The sequence below is a fragment of the Cavia porcellus genome, unplaced genomic scaffold, assembly GCF_034190915.1.
Source record: "Cavia porcellus strain 051 isolate PalLab524CR breed Dunkin Hartley unplaced genomic scaffold, mCavPor4.1 scaffold_25, whole genome shotgun sequence".
Classification (NCBI taxonomy): Eukaryota; Metazoa; Chordata; class Mammalia; order Rodentia; family Caviidae; genus Cavia; species Cavia porcellus.
The window spans coordinates 44,771,678-44,793,932 of record NW_026947508.1 but is presented as its reverse complement, the minus strand read 5'-3'; the positions used below and the strand labels follow the sequence as shown (position 1 = coordinate 44,793,932).

General features: G+C 36.4%; 2 protein-coding genes and 1 pseudogene across 5 annotated transcripts in view; all 3 read left to right on the top strand.

Moving 5' to 3' along the window:
* The window catches only part of Faf1 (Fas associated factor 1), a 459,740-nt gene that overhangs the window by 405,160 nt on the left and 32,325 nt on the right, over nt 1-22,255 (top strand). For all 4 annotated transcript variants that reach the window (XM_063236491.1, XM_063236490.1, XM_063236492.1 and 1 more), the window contains one exon: nt 14,160-14,375. In XM_063236491.1, the coding sequence (XP_063092561.1) occupies nt 14,160-14,375 (216 nt within the window). The remainder of the gene's footprint in view (nt 1-14,159; nt 14,376-22,255) is intronic.
* On the top strand, nt 597-8,272 carry LOC100727080 (large ribosomal subunit protein eL6-like; annotated as a pseudogene).
* Nucleotides 8,165-14,212, top strand: LOC100720395 (chromobox protein homolog 3-like). The gene has a single exon (XM_063236494.1). The coding sequence runs from the start codon at nt 8,298-8,300 to the stop codon at nt 8,847-8,849; it is 552 nt and encodes a 183-aa protein (XP_063092564.1). The 5' UTR covers nt 8,165-8,297; the 3' UTR covers nt 8,850-14,212.

Here is a 22,255-nt window from a genome sequence, read left to right as displayed (position 1 = left end):
CTCACAAGTGCCTGCCTGGCAAGTGCAGGGTTGTGAGTTTGATCCCCGGCAGCAAAAAAAAAAAAAAAAAAAAAAAAAAAAAAAAGTAGAAGCTATTACCAGTGTATGCCTAAGGTTAATGGAAACAAAAAGAAGGGTGTTAAATGACTTCCTGGGATACCTTCACAGAACAGGACTTTTAGGATTGCTTTCTAGACATGGAATTAATGGTGATACACTTATTAAAAGAAGAAGACATCTAACAAGTGATGGAAAAGCACAGAGAACCCTAAATCAGGCTGAGGGAAAATCCATTATTCATCACTCTTAGTCAGACAACACCACCTCTTTTATTTATTCACTTTTTTCATCTATTTCACTACATTTTGAACAAGAACCTGTGCTTCATCTCACTTCAGGGAAAAACAGATAATAAAATGTTTTCTGCCTGCAAGAATAGATTACATCTTGGAAGGAAGATGCAACATGTGTACAAGTAACAACCAATAAAGGAAAAATGTGCTAAATGATATATGATAATAAAAATCAAATACTTAAGGAGTTTAGGGCATAGGAAAAAACGTTTACAGGTAACATACGGAAAAAGTAATCTTGACATGGCTGTTGAAAGACGTGATATTTCACCAGTTGAGAATCAAAGTTTATTCATGTTCAGACACTTATTTAATAACTGTCATGTATGTATATGTTGCTATGCTGGATAAACTCTAGTCTCTACCCTCTGAAGGTGAAAAAAATTTGTATCTTCTGTGTATCGAGAACTCTGCTAGCTGCTTTGCAAATGCTTTGTTCTTTAATCATTAGCACAAGCTGCACAGTGGGAATTTCTCTTTACAAGTGAAAAACTGAAGCTTTTTGAAACATACACATAGAAATAAGAACAACTGAGATTTTCTCATAGTGCTTTGTGTCTACCAACTCATGCTCTTTTATACTGCACTCCAGTCCAAGGCCACACATGATGGTATGTCTCTATAGGAGTTATAAATGTAGAGTTTTCACAAAACATCAGACAAGGGGGAGATTAATTACTATTCTTTTAGGCTGCATCTAGGCCATCTTTCAAGAAATATATTATAAAAACTTGGGATTCCTGTTCCTTCATACTCACTTCATGTTTACACATGCTTATTCTCTCTAAAATACTGTCTTCATCTATACTGCTTGCTAAAACTGTTAAAATACACAAATGCTTTTTCTGTATTTAGAGCTTAATAGTATAGGTACTTTCTTTTGATGGTTCACCTAATTTACCCTGAACCAAAACTTTCACATTCTTTTCCAAATATAAATAAAATCTGTCCTCTCACTGAGAACCTTATAAACATCTTAGCTCATACTATAGCTCTAAACACTTCACCATTCCTAATCCAAAAATTCAAAATCTGAAATGCCACAAATTCTAGAATTTTTGAATGCCAGTATATTGTTACAAGAAGAAATGTTCACATCTGACTTTATAATGGATCACATTCAAACTATACACACTAAAATTATAAAATACCCTTCAAACTATGTATATAAAGATATATATGAAACAAATGAATCATGTCTAGACTTAGGTCTCATTCTCAAGGTATCTTATTATGTATATGCAGATATTCTAAAAGTTTTTTAAAAGTCAAAAATCTGAAACACTTCTGCGCCTAAACAGTTCAGGAAAGTTATGCTCAACCTAGTCCAGCTCTCATGTGTTCCAGGTATTAACATGTGAGAGAGGATGAGACACAGGGGAAAGGAGGACAGGTCAGATTTTGCAACTAGTCATTACTTGCATTTTGTATGTTTGTTTGTTTGTTTGTTTGTTTTGGGCACTTCAAATTTATTTGACCCTTTTTTCCCCCCATGAAATTCTAGTTAACATATTTCAGCATATTAGCATATTACAAATCACTGTATCAGCAAATTGCTGGTATTGACAGCCTGTGAGGAAACTGAGATCCAGAAAGATGTGGTTTGCCTACAGTCACTAAACTGATGGAGCACATAATCTGAATCAGAGGCCAGATTGTCTGACTTTTCACAGTAACACCACCTTACTTCTAACCAGAAATCGTAATGCATATAATTACACTAAAAAACAAGAGTGTTTAGTTCAATTATCTCAGTATTCTAATATTCTTTAGAGAAAGAAATGAAATATTGAATTATCCACTTTAGTCACAGGGAAAGTCTTTAGTGGTTGGCCTCATTTTGCTGTATAGTAATTGCTGGAGTAAAATCAGTAAAATATAAAAGAGTATATTGATCTGGTCCGTAGTCGTGATAAGGAGAAAGGTTATGAAACTATGTAAAGAAAAAGCAAAGAAATGACAACAAAGATCTCCCTTATTTACTCATTTACATATTCTTTTCAAAAACAGTTTCAAGTAACATGTATAAATATATGCAATTCAAATGGACTAAAAAAGAAAAAATAGGTAAGAAACAAGGACAAAAAGCAAAGAAAGGAAGATGAAACAGAAGGTACAATTAACATGCTGATTGGAGATAATCCAACACAAGTGCCACATGTGTGTGATTGATAGGGTTCTCTATATTTGCTCAACATGAACCACAGAATTTGCTCTATACTTTTCTTGGGCCAAAACAAAGGAGAAAATATGGTAGTTTAGAAAATTTACTTTGTATGTAACATCAGATGAAGGTCCCTTTCAGAAAGCACCAGCTTTCTCTAGCACTGAGACCTTAGAACAGTGTTTCCTATGGTTCTTCCAGGGGAAGCTCTGGAAGGTGAATGCTGTTGCCAACTACGGCTACAATGGCAAGCCTTATATAACAACTTACTACAACTTTTAAAATTAAGTCATACTTTAAAATTAAGTCAACTTTTAAATTAAGTCAACTTTAAAATTAAAGTCATAAAGCCAATGCATAACAGCGAAATCAATACTGCAAAGACCCAAACAATACATTTTTCTCATAGTCTAGTTTAGGGAATGAAATTATACTAACTATGGAACTGTACTATATGTCCTCAAAGAAAGGCCTTAATATTGTTTTTTGCCACTGAGTTTTTGAGAAACAGAGAAAGTTTCAGCTAAGACTTTTGACTCTTAGGACTTTAATTCAGTCAATATTCAATGAATATTTGTTAATATTTATTCTATCTGCAAATTATTAAATTAGCTGCTGTGACTACTTACGTAACTTACACTATATTTTTCAGACATAGTCCAGTCTTCAGGGAGCCCACTGATGCAAGAGGTAGACAAATATAAAGTAACTGTAGCAGAGAAAACTTCACGTTTTTTGAAAGACATTAAAATATTTTTATTTTAATGCTATATAACTGAAAATATTTTGGAAGAAAATGATTTCTAACTAGAAAGGCAAAAGACTTTAATGGTTAAGGACACAGCAGCAGATAAATTGATTGGATTAATGAATGATTGGCTAGAGGGTCAAATAAAGTCTATGGACTAGGTAATCATGAGTAAAGGTAAAAAGGAGCAAGTCTTGCTCAAGGAACAGTACTTGGAAAAATTTAGAACATTCTAATTAGAACTGTGACTAAAAAGGTCAAATTTGGGAGAGTTGTGGGGGCGCAGGAAGAATGGGCCCAAAATTTGTTCTTCTTGCTAACTGTTTCCTTAGGCAGAAAGTACAAATATTTCTTGGAAGCTTTGATTCCTGCTCAAGTAGAAAATAGTAACATTAAAGACCATGAAATAGAAGAACAGAAGAATATTGTATTAGAAGCCTTGGCACTTTTCCTTCAGTTTTCTGATTTGATCTTGACAACTCTGCAGAATTGGTAGGGGAGATATCATTCCAGTTTTAAAGATGGAGAAAAAGTAAGCTCATAGCAAGTTTAGAACTATTTTAAAATTCTTACCAACATTTTCCTGGTAAAATTGGAAGCAGAGTTCCTATCCAGTATTCATTCTACTTATTTCCGTACACTAAAAGAACAAAAGTGGGACAATGGATGGGTTATTAAAGTAAAACTATTATTTCTAATTTGTGGTTTTATCTTTTGTAACTTGCTTTTCTCACATAAAGATAAAAGATTGCTGATAGACTGGAAGCCAGGAACTTAGTTCTCTTTCCCGTCTTGCAAGGTGACAGGCAAAAAAGCTGAGAAGCCAAACTAAAGAGAAGCCAACTAAAGAGAAGAAGCCCAAGGCCGAGAAGGCAAGTGTCACTGGCACAGTTAAAAAGAGGAATGTGAAGGCTAAAGTGTCCGTGAAGGGGTAGTCCCACTGCAGCCAAAACCCTGCCCTGCTCAGAAGGATTGTTAGATACTCCCAATCTGTTATGTATTCCAGACAGGCTCTGTGCAAAAGGAAGTACTCAGCTGGTAAATCCAAGGTTGAGAATTAAAAGAGAAGGTTCTTGCTACTGTCACAAGAGCAGTAGTTAGTAGTGACAAGAATGATGGTACCCAGGTGAAGATGTGCCCCCAAAAGCTGTTGAACCACAGCAAAATAAAGCAACAACAACAAAATCACTTTCACTTAGCACATGAGGAAACTGGAAGCTGGCATCTCTGACCATCTTGATCCCCCTCACTGGGTGCCACAGACACAAGAGAGTGGTTTTCCTGAAACAGCTGGCCAGTGGCTTGCTACTCATGACTGGGCCTCTTAACCTTAATCACATTCCTCTGCATAGAATGCACCAGAAATTCATCATTGCCACCTCCACGAAAATTGATAACAGCAATGTGAAAATCCCCAGACACTCACTGATTCTTACTTCAAGAAAGAGAAGCTGCAGAAGCCCAGACACGAAGAAGATGAGATCTTCAACACTGAGAGATACCAGATTTCAGAGCAGTGCAAGGTTGATCAGAAAGCAGTGGACTCACAGATTTTACCAAAGAAGCAAAGCTATTCTTCAACTCCAAGGCTACATATGATCTGTTTTCGCTCTGACAAATGGAATTTAGCCTCACAATTGGTGTTCTAAATTTCTCACTAAGAATCTAATTAAATAATTGGTATTATAAAAGAGACCATATATCCACAACTTCATGGATAGTTTCAGCTTGAAGTAGTTTGCTGTTGTGATAAATCATTAAAATAGACTAGAAATTCTAGTTTCGTAATATCCAAATCTATGTACTGTTCTTCATATAGCAAACCGCATCATCTATCTGAATTTTGGCTTGGAAAATATTATTATTTGCTTTATTTACTTCATCTTGTAGTAAGCTATCTACGCTCTCTATTTCACAGGAGCAGATACCAGTTACAGAATAAGGCTGAACCAACTGTTACTATAGGAGATCCATTCTACTCTTTTAGTGATCTCATCCAATATTTTAACTTTAAATACCATTTACATAGTATTTGACTCTCAAGTTTATATATCCTTCTTCTATCTGAACCCCAAACTTAAATATCTAATTGCTATCTAATCATGTCTACTTAGATGTCTAACATACATTACAAAATTAGCATATCTAAAACTGAACAACTGAGTTTACCTATCCCATTCAAATCAACTCTTTCTATAGTCTTTATTCCTTAGTAAGTGGAAAATCTTTTCCATAGTTTGAACCAAAAATTGTGGAAACATCCTTAAGTCCTCTCCTGACACCCATGTTTAACAAGCAAATACTGTTGGCTGTAGACTTTCAAAATATATGCAAACTGAAATGTTTTTCCATTACATAATTCTATGCAACCTCTTTGAAGCAATCATCATCTGTTGCTTGGATTACGTTAGTAGCCTCCTGACTTTATTCCAGGCTTTCTTTTTTGCCTTTTTAAAAAATGATTCCTCTTAAAAAAAATTGTCACATCATATCACTTCAAAAACTGGCCATGTTTTGTATCTCAAAATAATAGCTAAAATCTTACAGTGATCCAATCAAATCTTTGTAGAACTTTCTGTAGAAATTGACAAACTTGCTGGGTGTGGTGGTACATGCCTGTAATCCCAGAATTTGGGAGGCTTAGGCAGAAGGATCCTTGCAAGTTTGAGATCAGCCTGCACTACAAAGTGAATTCAAGGCTGGCCTGAACTGCTTAGTGATACCCTGTATCAAAAAGACAAAAAATTGATAAACTGATTCACAAATTTATAGTAGAGCTTGAATAATCACTACAATTTGGCAAACAAAAAGTTGAGGACTCAACATTACTGTAGTTAATGACTTAATATAATCAAGACAGTATGATATCGGCAAACTAGTGAACCAATAGAGCGATGGCACAGAATACAGAATCCAAAGATTAGACCTATGCATATACGAATCAGTTGATTTTCAACAGAGGTACAAAAGCCACTCAATAGAAAAAGAATGGTCTTTTCAACACGTGATGCCACAATTTGATGCTTATATGCAAAAAAAAAGAAAAAAAAATCTAGTAGAAAATATAGGAAAAAATTTTTGTGGCCTTGAGTTAAGCACAGATTTTTAAAATCTGACAACAAAGATACAATCCGTAATGTAACACATCTCTAAGACTTAGTCAAAATAAAAAATTCTAGGGACTGAGGATCAGGTTAATGATAGAGCACTTGTGTAGCATGTGCAGGGCCCTGCATTTGATCCCACTACTGCCAGGAATTTTTTTTAAATTAAGAACTTCTGGGTAAAATACACTGTTAAAACAATTGAACAGGGGCTGGGGATTTAGCTCAGCGGCATAAGTGCCTGCCTTGAAAGCAGGCAGTCGTGAGTTCAATCCTCGGTACCAATAGAAAGGAAAAAAGACCCCCCAAAAAAAAAAATTTGAACAGACAAGTCATTGACAAGGATAAAATCAAGACATAACTCTCAAAACTCAATAATAAGGAAAGAATCCAAGCTGGCCAAAGTACTTAACAGATATTTTACCCAAAGACTTAAAGAAGGCGAATCAGTGCATAAAGATATGTTTAACATTATTAGGTATTAGAGAAATCCAGATTAGAACAATATACCCTTCAATATGACTTTTAAAAGAAAAAGGGATAATACTAAGTACTGGCAAAAATGAAGAGTAAATGGAAGTCATAGATTAACGATGGAGTTGCAAACTAATGCGTATACTTTGGGAAATAGTTTGGTACTTTCTTATAAAGTTAAATGCATATGTACCATATACCCTGTAGACAGACTCCTAAGTATTTACAGCAGTAACAGTAAACAATAAAGTTCATGTTCACAAAAACATACACAAAAAATGTCTGTATCAGCATTATTGGTAGCCACCCAAAAGCTGGAATGTGTCTCTCAAGTAGACAAGAGATAATCAAACTGTAGTGTATCTATATAATGGAATATTGCTCACCAATAAAGAACAAACTTTAACAGCATAGTTGAATCTCAAGTTCATTATGCTAAGTGAAAGAAGCTATTTTATGTGACATTTATGATTACACTTATATAACATTTTGAAAAAGGCCAAACTAGGGCTATAAAACAGATGATGTAGTTATGTAAATGTATACATTTGTCTAAAATAGGACTATATATTTAAATGGATGGGTGTGAGCTGGAAGTGTAATTCAGTAATAGAGCATTTTGTCTAATGAATACAAGGCCTTAGGTTTGATCCCTAGCACATGAATATATTATAGGTAAATTATACTTTCGTTTTAAAATGAGGGCAAATCATTTAGTTTTGATTGGCCTTCTCAAGACAGTATGATCTAATCATCCCTTACCTTTGTTTTCCAACTTGGAATCCTGTTCCTCTCCCCTTACTAATTTTTTTTCACTGTTTTCTTTATTGGTATCAGGAATGGAACTCAGCGTGCCAGGCTGGTGCTGTGTTGTAGAGATATACCCCTGGCCCTCCCTTTGCTAATCTTGCTCTAACTGCATTGGCTGCCCTGCTATCCCTTCCTCAAACCAGACACTAGGATCTTGGCATTTACTGTGACTTCTGCTCATTTTATTTCAACATACAAATGTCCGTGTGGGTCCTTCTCTTCAGGCTTTTGCTTACTACTGATTTGTACAATATTACCTTGTGGCCTTGCCTCCCTTCTACCAGCATGTCCTACTTAGCGCTATATAAATGACAAAATAGGTATTTTCCACTACGTGTGTTTGCTGTCTTTGTCCTCACCCTGCTGGAATGAGGGTGAGGATTGACACCTACTGTTCCATTTAAGCAGAAATTTTTGTCTATTTTGTTTTGTGCTATTTTCTCATTTAGAACAATGCCTAGCACAAAGAAAATGCTTAGTAAGAATTCATGGAATTAGTGAATGTTAATTTTATCTTACTTAAAGCCTACAAACTCCTGCGCTTGGATGTAAGTGGAGCTGCAAGCGCGCAGGCCGAGACGCTGCGGACCTGCGACTGAGCATCCGAGGCTGTGAATAATAGCTCTTCAAGTCTGCAATAAAAAATGGCGTCCAATAAAACTACATTGCAAAAAATGGGAAAGAAACAAAATGGAAAAAGTAAAAAAGTTGAGGAAGCAGAGCCTGAAGAATTTGTGGTAGAAAAAGTACTGGACCGACGTGTAGTGAATGGGAAGGTGGAATATTTTGTGAAGTGGAAGGGATTTACAGATGCTGACAATACATGGGAACCCGAAGAAAATTTAGATTGTCCAGAATTAATTGAAGCATTTCTTAATTCTCAAAAAGCTGGTAAAGAAAAAGATGGTACAAAACAAAAATCTTTATCCGACAGTGAATCTGATGATAGCAAATCAAAGAAAAAAAGAGATGCTGCTGACAAACCTAGAGGCTTTGTTAGAGGTCTTGATCCTGAACGAATAATTGGTGCCACAGACAGTAGTGGGGAATTGATGTTTCTCATGAAATGGAAAGATTCAGATGAGGCTGACTTGGTGCTGGCAAAAGCGGCAAATATGAAATGTTCTCAAATTGTAATTGCTTTTTATGAAGAGAGACTAACTTGGCATTCTTGTCCAGAAGATGAAGCTCAATAACTTACATCATTTGTATATATTTATATATATATATATATATATATATATATATATATATATATATAAAATATGGGTAATAATGGGTCTTGGTTTTGATTTACTGGTGTGAAAAAAACAGCATTCTAATGAAAATCAAGTTGAATATGTTAATTTTGAAAGTAGTATTTGGGAGAGTTGTTGGGTTTTGTTTGTTTTGCATCTATAGCACTGGTTTCTTCGAACAAATGAAAGCTTTTGTAGTTGCTTTCTTTGTCAGTAAAGAGCTAGCCTGATACATTTCCTCTGCTTTTCTAAATGTTAGGGGAATTGTCCATAGTCAAACTAAATCAGAACTCGTGTTATAACTTACGTGCTTATGGACCATTCTTGAGTTTTTTGTTTGTGTGTGTATAAATAAAATACTCGGTTTTTATTTTGTTTTTAAGCAGTCACCAAAACAAAAACTTCTGGGTGATAAGTTCATGTTTGGGATGCCCTCATGCTGAGCAATTTAAGAAATCATTAAAAAATATTAAAAAAAAAAAAGAAATAAATCACTTCCAGTTAAACATTTTCCTGAAGCCATAACCTTTCAAGTTAAATAGGTGGTTTTGTGGTTAATAGGACTGTTTAAAGTGGATATTTTCAAAACAGCATTATCAGAATCTAGATCTGTGTCTTTAGTCCAAAAAATGCTGCAGTTTACTTGCAAAATTTCTGAAAAGAAGAATTGTTCTCTCTACTAACAACTTCCCAACCCAAATAAGGTAATAAGTCAAAACCTAGTTTGTTTGAATTAGCTAAGGAAGACTTGTTAAGGGAACATTAAAGATTCCTCATGACCCATTGCTTTGCAACAAAAATATGTACTCAAAAGTCAGGATTTGTGGATGTCTAAAGACTTGGCCTATGGTAACCTACTGAGTGGTAAGTGTTCACTTAGTTTAGGACCTGCTAGAATCACTGAGTGAACAAACTTGTAATCTAAAATTACTGACCTGCATGTTTTTCTTGACCCCAACTTGCTCGTTACATGTAGGCTCAATCTTTTCAGTATTTGGGTTACTGTTTTCAGCAGAAGCCAGGAAAACAACTTTGTAGTAGTCAGAATGTTATCCTACTGTATATTGTTTACTTATTGTAAATAATGGTGAGCAGTGGTCAATAAATAGTTTTATATTCAAAAAAATAAACTGTTCATTGATGTGTACTCATAGAAGTCTTGTGTGTGTGTGTGTGTGTGTGTGTGTGTGTGTGTGTGTGTACGTGTGTGTATGTATTTGGGTGTATGTATAAATAAATTACTCCAGTCTTTGATTCTTACTTTAAGAGATTGCTGTAAATATAAATTACTCTTTCTTTTTAAAAATCAAATTGTAGGGGCTGGGGATTTAGCTCAGTGGCATAAGCGCCTGCCTTGCAAGCAGGCAGTCGTGAGTTCGATCCCTGGCACTGATAAAAAGGAAAAAGACAAAAAAAAAAAAAATCAAATTGTATAGAAAGTCTTTTGTAGGTATCTAGTTTCATTGCTTAATTTCATTCACAAAATGTCCCTATTTTTCATTCTTCAGATGTGAATGCTTTAAGGTGTGCAGATTTTTTAATTTAAAAAAATCCCAAAATCAGTGTATATTTCTTATATTAGGTTTCCTTGTTTTATCACAAACCTAAAATAATGTAAGTAAAGCACTGTATTTGTTGATCAAACCAAACTGATGTTTAACAGTAGTGTTTATTATGACTATTGTGTGAGTGATTGTGTCTTTTATGTAATTATTTTACAACAGTATTTGCTTACATGAGGCTTTTGCTTTTAGACAGTATATTTGAAACTGAACTGCTGATTTAGTTTTGTTCTTTTTACCAGTAAAACTGTTGAGTATTCAGATACCAAGGTTGCTGACTTAATAATACCTTCATTGTTTTCCACATTTGTCCACAAGTAAGGAATATCTGAGGTCTGTTTTCATTCCGAAGAAAAGCCCTGGAGACTGTGTACATTGAATATCAGAAAATGTCTACACAATGAATTGAGTAATGAGCTACTGTTGTTTATATTTCTGTAGTATAATTGGTTGGGTTCAGACAATAACGTAACATCTGTTGTTAGACTGTCAGGAAAATGTCAAAATAGAAAACAAGCAGGCAGGTGAATTAAAAAGGGAGCAGGAGGGAAAAAGGAAATACTGAATTTCAAGTTCTTATTTAAAGTACATATAGAGGAACATTCATAACGATAATTATATAGACAACCAACACTCTCCTTTGTTGTTCACTGTGTTACATATAGTGAAGATCAGGGTTAAGCACTGGTCATTAATTGCATCTTTACCACATATCAGTACTTACTAAGTGTTTTTAAAATATTACTGTATTTTATTGAAGGATTTTGTAAAGAAGATGTTACTATTAATCCTATTTTTATATGAGAAAACTGGAAGTAGTAAGGACTGTGATTTACTTAAAGACCAGTATTTGATCCTATATGTGTTTAACTTCAGAGTCTGTCTTGCTAGTCATAACATTACAGTTTAATTAACATTTTTCAAACTTCATTGTTAGAAGTCATAATAGCAATAGACTTTGGGGAGAGGTAGCTCCCAGAAGAGGCATGTGCTTCTGAGCTATTTAATCAGGTTGCTAGTTTTACAGGTATGTTGACTTTCTGAAACTTTAATCATGTTGCATGCTTAAAATTTGAGCACTTTGGGGCTGGAGATTTAGCTCAGCGGAATAAGCACCTGCCTTGCAAGTGTGCGGTCGTGAGTTTGATCCCTGGTCCCGATAAAACAGAAAAAGAAAAAAAAAAAAAAAAAAACAAAGATTTGAGCACTTTTTATTAGGTATTTTAAATTGTAAAAATTTTAAAATGCATACCTTTAAACAAAAAATAAGGTAAAGCTTACTATAATACTGATTCAAATTTTTGCAAAATGTCCAAAACCTGTATGTGCTACAGATATTTAATTTTCATATCTACGCATTTCTTCCATTCAGTTATTAATATGGTACATTGTTACTAAAGTAGTTTACTATTTAAAAATGCTCAGCTGAAATTCATTGTGAATTAGAATACTAAATTAGATAAACTCACATTCATAGGTCATATGGATGAAGAAAAAGTAAAAGTGACTTTTAACTTTCAATTTGTCTGATCTTTGAACTCTGTTTCTGGGTATCTATTCTCTATACAAACAAATGAGAGTATAGAATTGTTCAGCTAGTGCAAGGCATTCCAGATCTGATAGTCTGTGTACAATTTCTCTTAATTATAATTAAAGCAACTACTTTACTAAAGTCTTATTATGTGTCAGAAACTACACTGATAACTTCCATAATATATCAATTTTAAAATTCCTATCTCTCTAGTTCCCTGTAAGGTCAGTGATGTTACTTAGTGCTTCCAAAAGGAAAATGACCTAAGAACTGCATACTGTAGAAATTTTGAATGCTTTTTAAAAATAAGTCAGTGTTAGAACCATCAGATTATCCTGAATGATATAGAAATTAATTTCATTTCCTATTATAGTCTTGCTAGCAAACTTTGTATTCCCAGTTATTTTAAATTTAAAAAGTATGTGCAGAACTTTTATGGTTGCCTCTTCTACCTGTTTCCCTACTTCTTTAGGTTCACGTTTTTATTTTGGTTTTTGTATTTGTCTATGATAATTGATTTTCTCCAAAGAACCAACTTATATACTGATTAGCCAGTATGTTTTCTCTTTTCTAACTCATTCCTTCATGCTTTTATAATTGCTTTATTGGAGGTTTTTCCTAGCTTTTAAAGTCTGATTCTTAATTCATCTTTAATTGTTTGTTTTTATTTTTATTTTTGCAACAGCATCATACTATGTTGTCTAGTGTCTTGTTGAACTCCTGGGCTCAGATAATTCTCCCATCTTTCAACCTCCTAAGTAGCTGAGATGATAAATTTTCTTTCATTTTTAATAAAAATTTTACAGCAGTGAATTTTCTCTGAGCACTATTTTGGATGAATACTATAGACTCTAACATGTAGTGTTTGAACAGCTGTTTCTCAGGTATTCTGCAATTTTGATTTATATTTCCTTTTTGGCCCAGGAGATTTGGGAGGGAGGGGTATCAGGGATTGAACTCATGACCTTGCGCTTGCCACACAGGTGCTTACGCCACTGAGCTAAATCCCTAGCCCAACCCAAGAGATATTTAAGAGAAAGGTTTTTTAAATTTCCACATGCCCCCAGTAGAAAAAGCAGCATCCACTTTGAAAATTTGCTGTGGAGGTCTAAAGAACTTAAATCTTAATTTCTCTCATAATATTACTTTATTATAATAATGACAAATTGATGGGGGATCATGTCTGTTTTTCTATTAATGATAAACTGAGAACATAGAAATGTGAAAGTCAAAATTACAATGTAACTGCGAAGCAGAAAAATGCTAATACCGGGCTTACTAAGAAACTTCTTAAATTGCTACAGATAAAAATGTTTTTCTGGATTTCTGCACTAAATTCCAACATGAACAAGTACCTCAGAGAGCCTCTAACCAAGGGAATGTCATAAGGTTGAAGCAATGTAATCTGTTGACCAGAACTAGGAAAACCTCGGGTGTTCAAACTCAACTCTAGCCATAGATTTCTCCTAATTGTCATACCTATTTGAGTTTGTTTTCCTGTCTGCAAAATGAAGGGCCTAGTCCATGTCTTGGTCCGGAAATCTGTCATTCTGAGAGTTGGCCAAATCCAAACAGCAAGGTAATGACAACATTGGAAATAAAACTGTAGTCTCCTGACTCTAGTAAACCTGATTTGAGAGTTTTTTCCATTCTATTTTTTGAAAATTTTATTGCAACACAATGTATATGACAGAAACTTGCCATTTTAAGTGTGTTATCAATTATTCCAAATTTTCCATTCCATTTTGTCTTTAACAAGTTGTCCAATATTTTATAGACTCTTCAGTTTATTCTAATTCGTAAATGTATTATTTTGAATGTAAAGTGTGTGTATATTTTGTGAATGCTTCTAATAGCCGTATTTCATATCTTAGAAAAAAAAGCAGTTGGGTAGTTGATGCATATTTCTGCAATCTAAAGAATCTGAGCCTTTGGTTTAAAAATAAGTATTTATTTGTAATGTAATTACTGATTTAATAATATGTATCCCCAAGGTGGGATTCATTGTAATTGTTTCATGAAAAAAATGAAAAACACATGATTCTATTATTCAAGCATGAGGCTTCTTACTAAGTGGCACAAAGACTTTCAGTGTATTTCTAGAAAGCATCTTGTTTCGAGTGTTCCTCCCTGCCACTTCCCACAATTGTAACAGCTGGCTTTTGTTCTACTTAGGCCATCCGACTCTCCTTAGAGCAAGCCCTGCCTCCAGAGCCAGAGGAAGAAAATGCTGAGCCTGTGAGCAAACTTCGGATCCGCACACCCAGTGGCGAGTTCCTGGAGCGGCGTTTCCTGGCTAGCAATAAGCTCCAGATTGTCTTTGATTTCGTAGCTTCCAAAGGATTTCCATGGGATGAGTTCAAGTTACTGAGCACCTTTCCTAGGAGAGATGTAAGTTCTCATACTATCTAAAGAAGTATATCGATATGGGAGATAACTAATTAAATAAGGCTAGAAAAAGTAGCCTAAGTAAAGTCAAATGGTATGGGATACTAAAAGATATACAGAAGTCCATCTTGGTTCTGCGTAACTGTTCTCGTCTCAGCTTTTGGAAGAAGTGTAACTTCTTAGCTAGCAGACCTGTGCCCAGGAGCCCATGTGAGAAATTAGGTGCAGCGTGGAACCACCAAGGCCTTGGGAACTTGCACCTTATCACTGTGTGCCTCACATTGCTAGACATAAAGCTACCGAATTAATATTTGCCCTGATTGGTTTCAATTCATCTTAGTTCCAACTTTTTTCTCTCTCTCCATGTTCCTCCCTTTTGGAGTGGGAATGGTTACCTTGTCCCATTGAATCTAGGGATTGAGTAACGTGCTTTTTAAATCTCTCAGGGGTTCACAGCTGAGTCTTCCTTGTGTCTCTGAGGTGAGTTTGACCCTGGACTTTTGGGTAGTGCTGCAACTGTTGAGACTTTGGAAAGGGGTTAGTTGTTTCTGGTTGTGCACAGGACAGTTACATTATGTTAGGTGGACTTAGGGACTTGTTAATGTCTTTATTTGGAAATTAACTGTGGTTTAAGGAAATGCATTGGGTTGACAAGGAGTGGAATGTGAGTTAAGCTCAGTTGACAACTTGATGAACTTGGGAGCTGTCTAGGAAATAAATAAAGCATGTATTTGGGGTGCCTAAGTAGGTCATGGAAACGACCTTGGAGACTGTTCATAGTCCCTGGCCCCTTCCTTTCTTCACTGTTCCTGTGCTCTGCCTGTTTATCATGACGTAAGCAGCTGTGCTCTGCCATGCCCTTCCACTATGATGTTCTGCCTTGGGCCCAGCCAGCCAGGCATGCACTAGACTATGAAGCTATGAGCCAAATGAACCTCTCCTCCTTTAAGTTGTAGGTGTCAGGTATTTTGTCTCAGCATCAGGAAAGCTGACTAGTAAACAGGGCATTTGATAATCTCTCATAATGTTCAGGGCAAAGTAGAAAGATGAAGATCTACAGTTATATAGATTCCTTGCTGAATAAATGGTTGTGTCCAAAAATTGTTCACTGGCTGCTGTCTACCTGAAGGAAATTATGAATGGAATAATCCTTTATTACTCACCATATTTCTTGGCAACTTAAGTGAAAACTATCAGATTTATGTGTTATGAGACATAAGAATCAAGAAAACCTTAAAAGTACTGGAGTTAGATCGAAACTACAAAATTTTACAGAACTATGTAGGCAGTTTTAGAAGACATTATGATTGATTAAGCTGAATATACATTAATAATGTGTTATGGCTACCCCCACCAAAAAAAAAAAAAAGGTAGCTGACTGCATTGTTAGGTATAAGCCCAACAGGGGAGGGGAGGATGGTCCTGTTCAGCTCTCTACCTAGATAAACAAGGCCTAAAAGGGTTGTTAGGCTTTATGCTGAAACAGGAAGCCCAAAGAAGCAGGAACGTGTGTAGAGCAGGGCCCAAAGGAATGAGAAGGAATTGAAAATCATGTCGTTTGAAGAATATATTCTCCAAAGAAGGGAAAATCATGGGAGATATGATTGCTGCCTGCAAGGTTTGTTGTGTAAGCAAGGGATTCTGATTTGGTGAGGCTGCAGTGTTGGAACTGGGATCAATGAATTGAAAGTTATAGCTGCAAGTTTGGCCTAATATAAGAAGACATTCTTTATTGTGAAATAGTAATTTTCATGTCTTTAGAAATAAGAAACACTACTCTTTTTAGCAATACAGATATAAATGGAGTGGGAATTATTCCTGTTGTTCCTGGTTTATATGGACTTGGATGAGCTCAACCCTAAGATACATGATAAATCATAGTATTAGGTGGTTCATTACATCTAAGTCTAGTTATCAAGACTATCATACCCAAACCAAGATTTTGTTAAGGTTTATCCAGTCCATGTTCCTCACATTAGTTGTCATATTTTCAGAATAGAGTAAAAAATCAGTGAAGTATTTTTAGCTCTGTCACCCAACTGCAAATCCTTTTGCATTGGAATGAGGATCCTGTTACTTACCTCTAAGCTCATTATGGACCTCATTTTGTGGCCACTGGTCCTTTTCTCACTGGCCCTATCTCCAAGCTCTTCCCCTTTATTCACATATAAAATACACAAACATGCACAAAGGAACACATACATGCACATGCTGTTACCACACAACCAAGTAAGGAACTACCCTAAGTTCTGTCACTGAAGCTGAACTCTGTTTGAATATTTAGGAAACAACCACTATGGAAGCTTTCAAAGTCATCATGGTTCTTCTACTTTACATGTTATTTTGTTTCTCTTATCGTGGAGAATTGATAGAATTTAGGGAGACAATTAATCCTTTCTGATCTTTGGTTATAAGTCACTCTCTTTCTGGACCTCATCTGTTCTGATGGTTAAGACTGATTGCATCAACTTGATTGGTTTGGAAACCAACAGCCCAGGAGATTGATGGTACACACTTCTGAGTGTGTTTGAATTACACACTTCTGAGTGTGTTTGAATTGGTCATGGAGGTGTCATCTTGAGTAAGATATAGCCTCTTCTCTCCTATTGGACATTATTCCCCTGCTCCGCTTCCTGATTGCCATGAACTAAGCATCTTTGTTCCATTACATCCTTCCACCATGATGTTTCTGCCTTGGAGTCAACTAACCATGGACTGAATCTCCAGAAACTATAAGCCAAATTAAATACTCGTCCTGTAAGTTTTAAGTACTAGGTAAAATAGGATTTAAGGACTTTCCTGTATTTTAAAATATAGCTTTATGTTTTATAAACTGGCTTCTCAGGAGTTGAGGAGAGGTTTGTTTGTTCATTTCGTTGGTTGGTTTTTGTTTTTGACTATTTTTCACTTCAGCATTAATATCATCTTCTTATAGGGAAAATACATAGACTGAAATACTGATTTTTGACAAGAAGTCATGGAATTGACTTGAAACACAGAAGATTCTTAGGCCTGCTGCCTGCCTGCTTTGAGTTGTACTGATCAAATTTTCAGCCTTTCAGTGCAGACTCTTGTGTCATGGACTAACCTTACATGGAGAACCTGTCACTTAGTCTAAGAGAAAATTTACTCCTGATTTAGCTGTCTGTCACTCACCCTAGGTTTTATACTGTTAAAGAAAACAGTTTGATCTGGTTTACAGTCTTTGCTTCCAATGTCTCTTTCACACCTGAGCCCATTTCTACCTCAGACTATTCCAAGATCAATTTAGCCCAGTTCTCCAAAGAAAAAAATAAATTCAAAGAGGTATGCTTCTATAGGAGAAACCAAGAGCTTCCAGAACCCATCATAGATCCACTTTATGGTCCTTGTTCAACCTAAAATTATCTGTCATATGGTGGTTACTCCAAAATCTCACTCTCATCATTTTGTCTCTTGCATAAAACTTTTAGTATCCCCTAATACCCCAGATAGCTACAGACCTCTTAGACTGTTTTGAAAACTCTTTACAATCTGGCACATTCCTGCCTTTCCCACCACATATCCGGCTTCTCGTTAGTTTTTTCCGTCAGCAGGAAAAGCATATTGCTCACTGTTCACTGAAGGCACAAAAACTCTCAAGCCTGTATATAAAAGTATATCTTACATACTTTTCTGTTTTCTTCCTTGAATATTCTTCTTCCATGCTATTCTGGCACATTTGAACTCATCTTTCAATGCCCAGCTCAAAAGTCAGCCTCTCTGTGAAGACTTCCCTCTTCTCCCCTGCTCCCTACTTATGTACTTTGCAATCTGTACATTCCTGTCTCATTGCACTTGTCCTATCATTCTGTAATGATTTACAAAGGCAGTCTCCCAGCATGGTGCCTGAAATATAATCATTCAGTAACTGTTGTCAAATATGAATGACCTCAGTCTCCCCTAAATCTCTAGTTCCATAGTGAACTCTAAGAGAGGTTCTTCCAAACCAGAACAGATGCCTTAGGCCCACCCAGATTCCAGTCCTAAAGCCAGAAAGCCCACCCAGGACTCTAGGCTTCCTAGAGCCAGAAGTCGGGTGAGAGTTAATGGCCCTTCATCCTTCTCTGAATGCTCTTTCAAGTTGAATAACTAGTGTTTTTGCAAGGCTATTCTGTAACAGCCATCTGTGTCTGCAAGGATTAGGATCTAATTTGTAAAAGTCATCTTAAATTACAACCCAGCTAAAGACTGTTAAAAAGCACATCTTAAGACCTTGCTCTTTAATAACAAATAATATAAGACTTAACTCTAGGAGTCTTATTGTGTCTTCAGCCTTTTTTCCACTAAGCAGAGACTGGTTTCTCACCAGAGAAACTATTAAACATTATTCAATGCCTCCTGCCCCCACAATCAAAACAATACTTCACGTTAAGATTTCCCAGCTGTCCAACTATTTACTAAATGTCTGCTGAGTATTATACTTAACTGAACCAAGCGCTATGGGATAACAGGCTAGCAAAAGACACAGACTTTCACCCGAAAAACTGAAAAGTTTTCTGGGAGTCTTATTTGTTTGGGGGTATTTTTTTTGTTTGTTTCAATTTTTTTTTCACAACAGATAATTGAGAGAAGCAACGTTTATACGTAGAGGAAAATTTATTAAGCCCTATCTCTTACATGTGTTAAAGCCATGTGCACATCAGTGAACCATTTGCCTTACCTAGTTTTATTACCCTGGCAGTGAGTTCTAAAAGTTGAGTAATGACACTGACCCCACCCTAGTTCATTTCTGGACTATACTGGCCCAGGCACAGGTCTTTCCCAGAAAACCTGTCTCTCATGCCACTCAATGCAAGGTTATCAATGTCCAACAGTCTTCCTCTTCTGTCATTTTTTAATCTTCCTTCTTTTTGCCTCCTTTCTTTCCTACCCTCCTGCTTCTTTCAAATACTATTTTACTCTTTTTATTGTACCTATTTCTTCCCAGTCTTGCCTCATTTCTTTATCCCATAATTCGTCTTCCTCTTGTTTTTCTTCTTTTGCCTACTCTAACGTACATGAGGGGAGTTATACCTCCATATACTAAGTAAGTTCTTTCCATGTATAAAATGACTATGTGCAGCAGAGGAGGATGGGAGATTGGCAGGTGAATTCCATGGACCAGAGGGTCAGCTATCAAAAGAGAATATTGTGGGCGAAGGATATAGCTCAGAGGTATAATGCTTGCCTAGCATGTAAAAGGTCCTAGATTCAAGCACTAACAACTGAAAACAAACAAAAAATTACAGCAGATTTAGTCATGGGTCTAATTACCTTTTTTAAAATGTGTAGTTTTTTAAGTTGTACTATTAGTAACAATAAAAATATTTGTTTTAGTATGTTGGTATATGCATATGCCATACCTTGATTGTCTTTATCTCAATAACTCCTCTCAATACAGCAATCTCAGTGTAGGGGCTCATTGAAGGTGTGGCGGGGAAGAGGTCGTTCGTCACTCTACTTATCTGAACCAGGAGCAGAACTGGAGTCTTGCTTTTTGAAGAGGCTCCTCAGATCTTCCAGAGGTTCACAGGTGTAGTTTTCTTCTTTTGGTAGTTCTTTTTCTCAGACAGTTCAAATGGGACAGGCTTTATCCTGAAAGGTGAAGGCTGTCCTTCTTGCCTCTCATCAGCCTTGTGATTTCTCAAGGAGACTTTAGACATTTCTCTTGGAGACCTTGCAATGAATGATAGCAGCATATCTGGGAAGATAAAATGCTTCCAATTTTATTAGTAAATCTTTTCCTAATAAAGATATAGAATACTGTGTGATGATTAAAAACTCATGATTAAACATTTGACCTTCTAATTGACATATCAGAGCAGATCTAGAGAAGCTCCAACTAGGAATCCCCATGACCCCAATTATGGTTATATATATCTGGAGGAGAATTTTCCAAAGAAGGAAATTAAAACATGATAAGCTGCTTTTGTATCTACTGTAATGAAATGAATTTGCTTCCCTTGACATTCTGTGGGGTTAGTCACAGGAGATAGAGATGTCCATGGACACAGGCATTGCAGATTGCTTGGGCCCTATCTGTCTTCTTCATCAAAGCAAGAGGTAAGGGTTGGCTAGGCTGACCCCACTCTGGGAGCAGGGCCAGTCAATCCTCCAGTGCCGTGAGTCAAGCACATCAGCTACCTGACACATGGAGCAGAGATCAGGCAGTGGCTTAGTACAGTCACATGACCAGTGTCCAGTTTCGTTGCATTTAAAGCAGGAATTGTTTCCTTGACTAGTGTTGGGCTACTTGGATATGTAAGCATTGCCTTATTGGACAGCCATAATTTTGGTGTATCTTTTATTTTTTCTCAGCCTTCTTTAGATCCCATTTGTTCAGCACAAAGAAGGCCATGTCCAGCAATTGAGTCATAAAGGTCTGGGGTACAGCAGGTGGCCAAAACAAATTGGACATCTCATCACAAGAAATAAAAGGCAGTGGTGAAAGTTTGAGACATATCTGCAAATCTACTAGGATCTTCTAAAAATCAGCTTAAACCATTCTTTACATGGTTGGGTATCTGCCACTAACAAAGGAACCTGGACTTGAGTAGTTCCCTCCACTCCTAGGACCTCTCTTAGGGACAGGATGAACTATGAGTTGTGAGAGCCCCACTTCAAGTATGTCCTGCAGGGCTAAAAGCTGTCTGAGGAGCGCAAGGATGGGTCTGAAGAACACTGAATTCTGGAGAACTAGCCTCTGGTAGAGTTTTTGAGTTACTAGAAGAGGGTAAAACTGATTTACTACCTTAAGGATGATAAGGACGAGGTTGAGGAGATCTCAGTGTGATTATCTTCATTAAACAGGTTGGAGAGACTCATGTTCTCTTGAGAGACCAGTAAGTGGCTGAAGATAGGGTCACCAATATCAATCTTCTTTTCCTTGGATGTTTTTTGAAACACAATATTTATTGGGCCTTTCCAGAGGTTAAAAAGCCATAAATGCCTGAACATAAGGGGTTTCATACCACTTTCCTTGCCTTTTACAGAAAAACATTTAACTGAAGAATAGTATTACAATTTAAACTGCCATTTTGTACCCATCTCTTGTCATTTCCTAGTTCATGCTAGACCAAACAATATTGCAATGTAAGGTAAGTTGTTAAAGACAAGGGTGGAGCCCCTGATTGGGGGGAGGCAGACACAAAGAGAGACGGGGACACAGCGGAGGAGGCAAGGAGAGGGAGATAAAAGGAAGGGAGTGCACACCTGTAATCCAGCACTGAGGAGGCTGAGGCACGAGGTTTGTTGCAAGTTTGATGCCAGCCTGGGCTACAAACTGAGCTCATGGCTAGGCTAAACTGCTTAGCAAGACTCTGTCTCGAAAAGACCAAAAGAAAAAGAAAAAATTTCTCTTCAGTTCATTAAATTTTGTGTAATTAATGTTTGGTTTTCTTTTGTTTTGTTTTTTGAGACAGGGTCTCACTTTGTAGCCCAGCCTAGCCTGGAACTCACAAGTGATCCTCCTGCCTCGGCCTCCCAAGTGCTGGGATTACAGGTGTGCACCACCACACCCAGCTATTAATTTTAGTTGTGCTTAATCTTGACTAATGTTTCCCCAAACCAGTCAGTTTCTTCATTGCAATTCTAGAAATTGTTACCTTGTCCAGTGGTATGACCTTAAAGTTATTATAAACCTGCACTTATCAGAGTCCTGAGGACAAAATTCTTTAAGATTATAGTTGCTTGGGGCTGGGGATTTAGCTCAGCAGCATAAGCACGTGCCTTGCAAGCAGGCAGTCGTGGGTTTGATCTCCGGTACTGATTTAAAAAAAAAAAAAAAAAGACTATAGTTGCTTGCAAAAATCTTTCAGAAAGAATCAAAGCAATTAAAGATCTGATGAGAATTCATTATAATAATAATGCAGCTCACAAAGAAA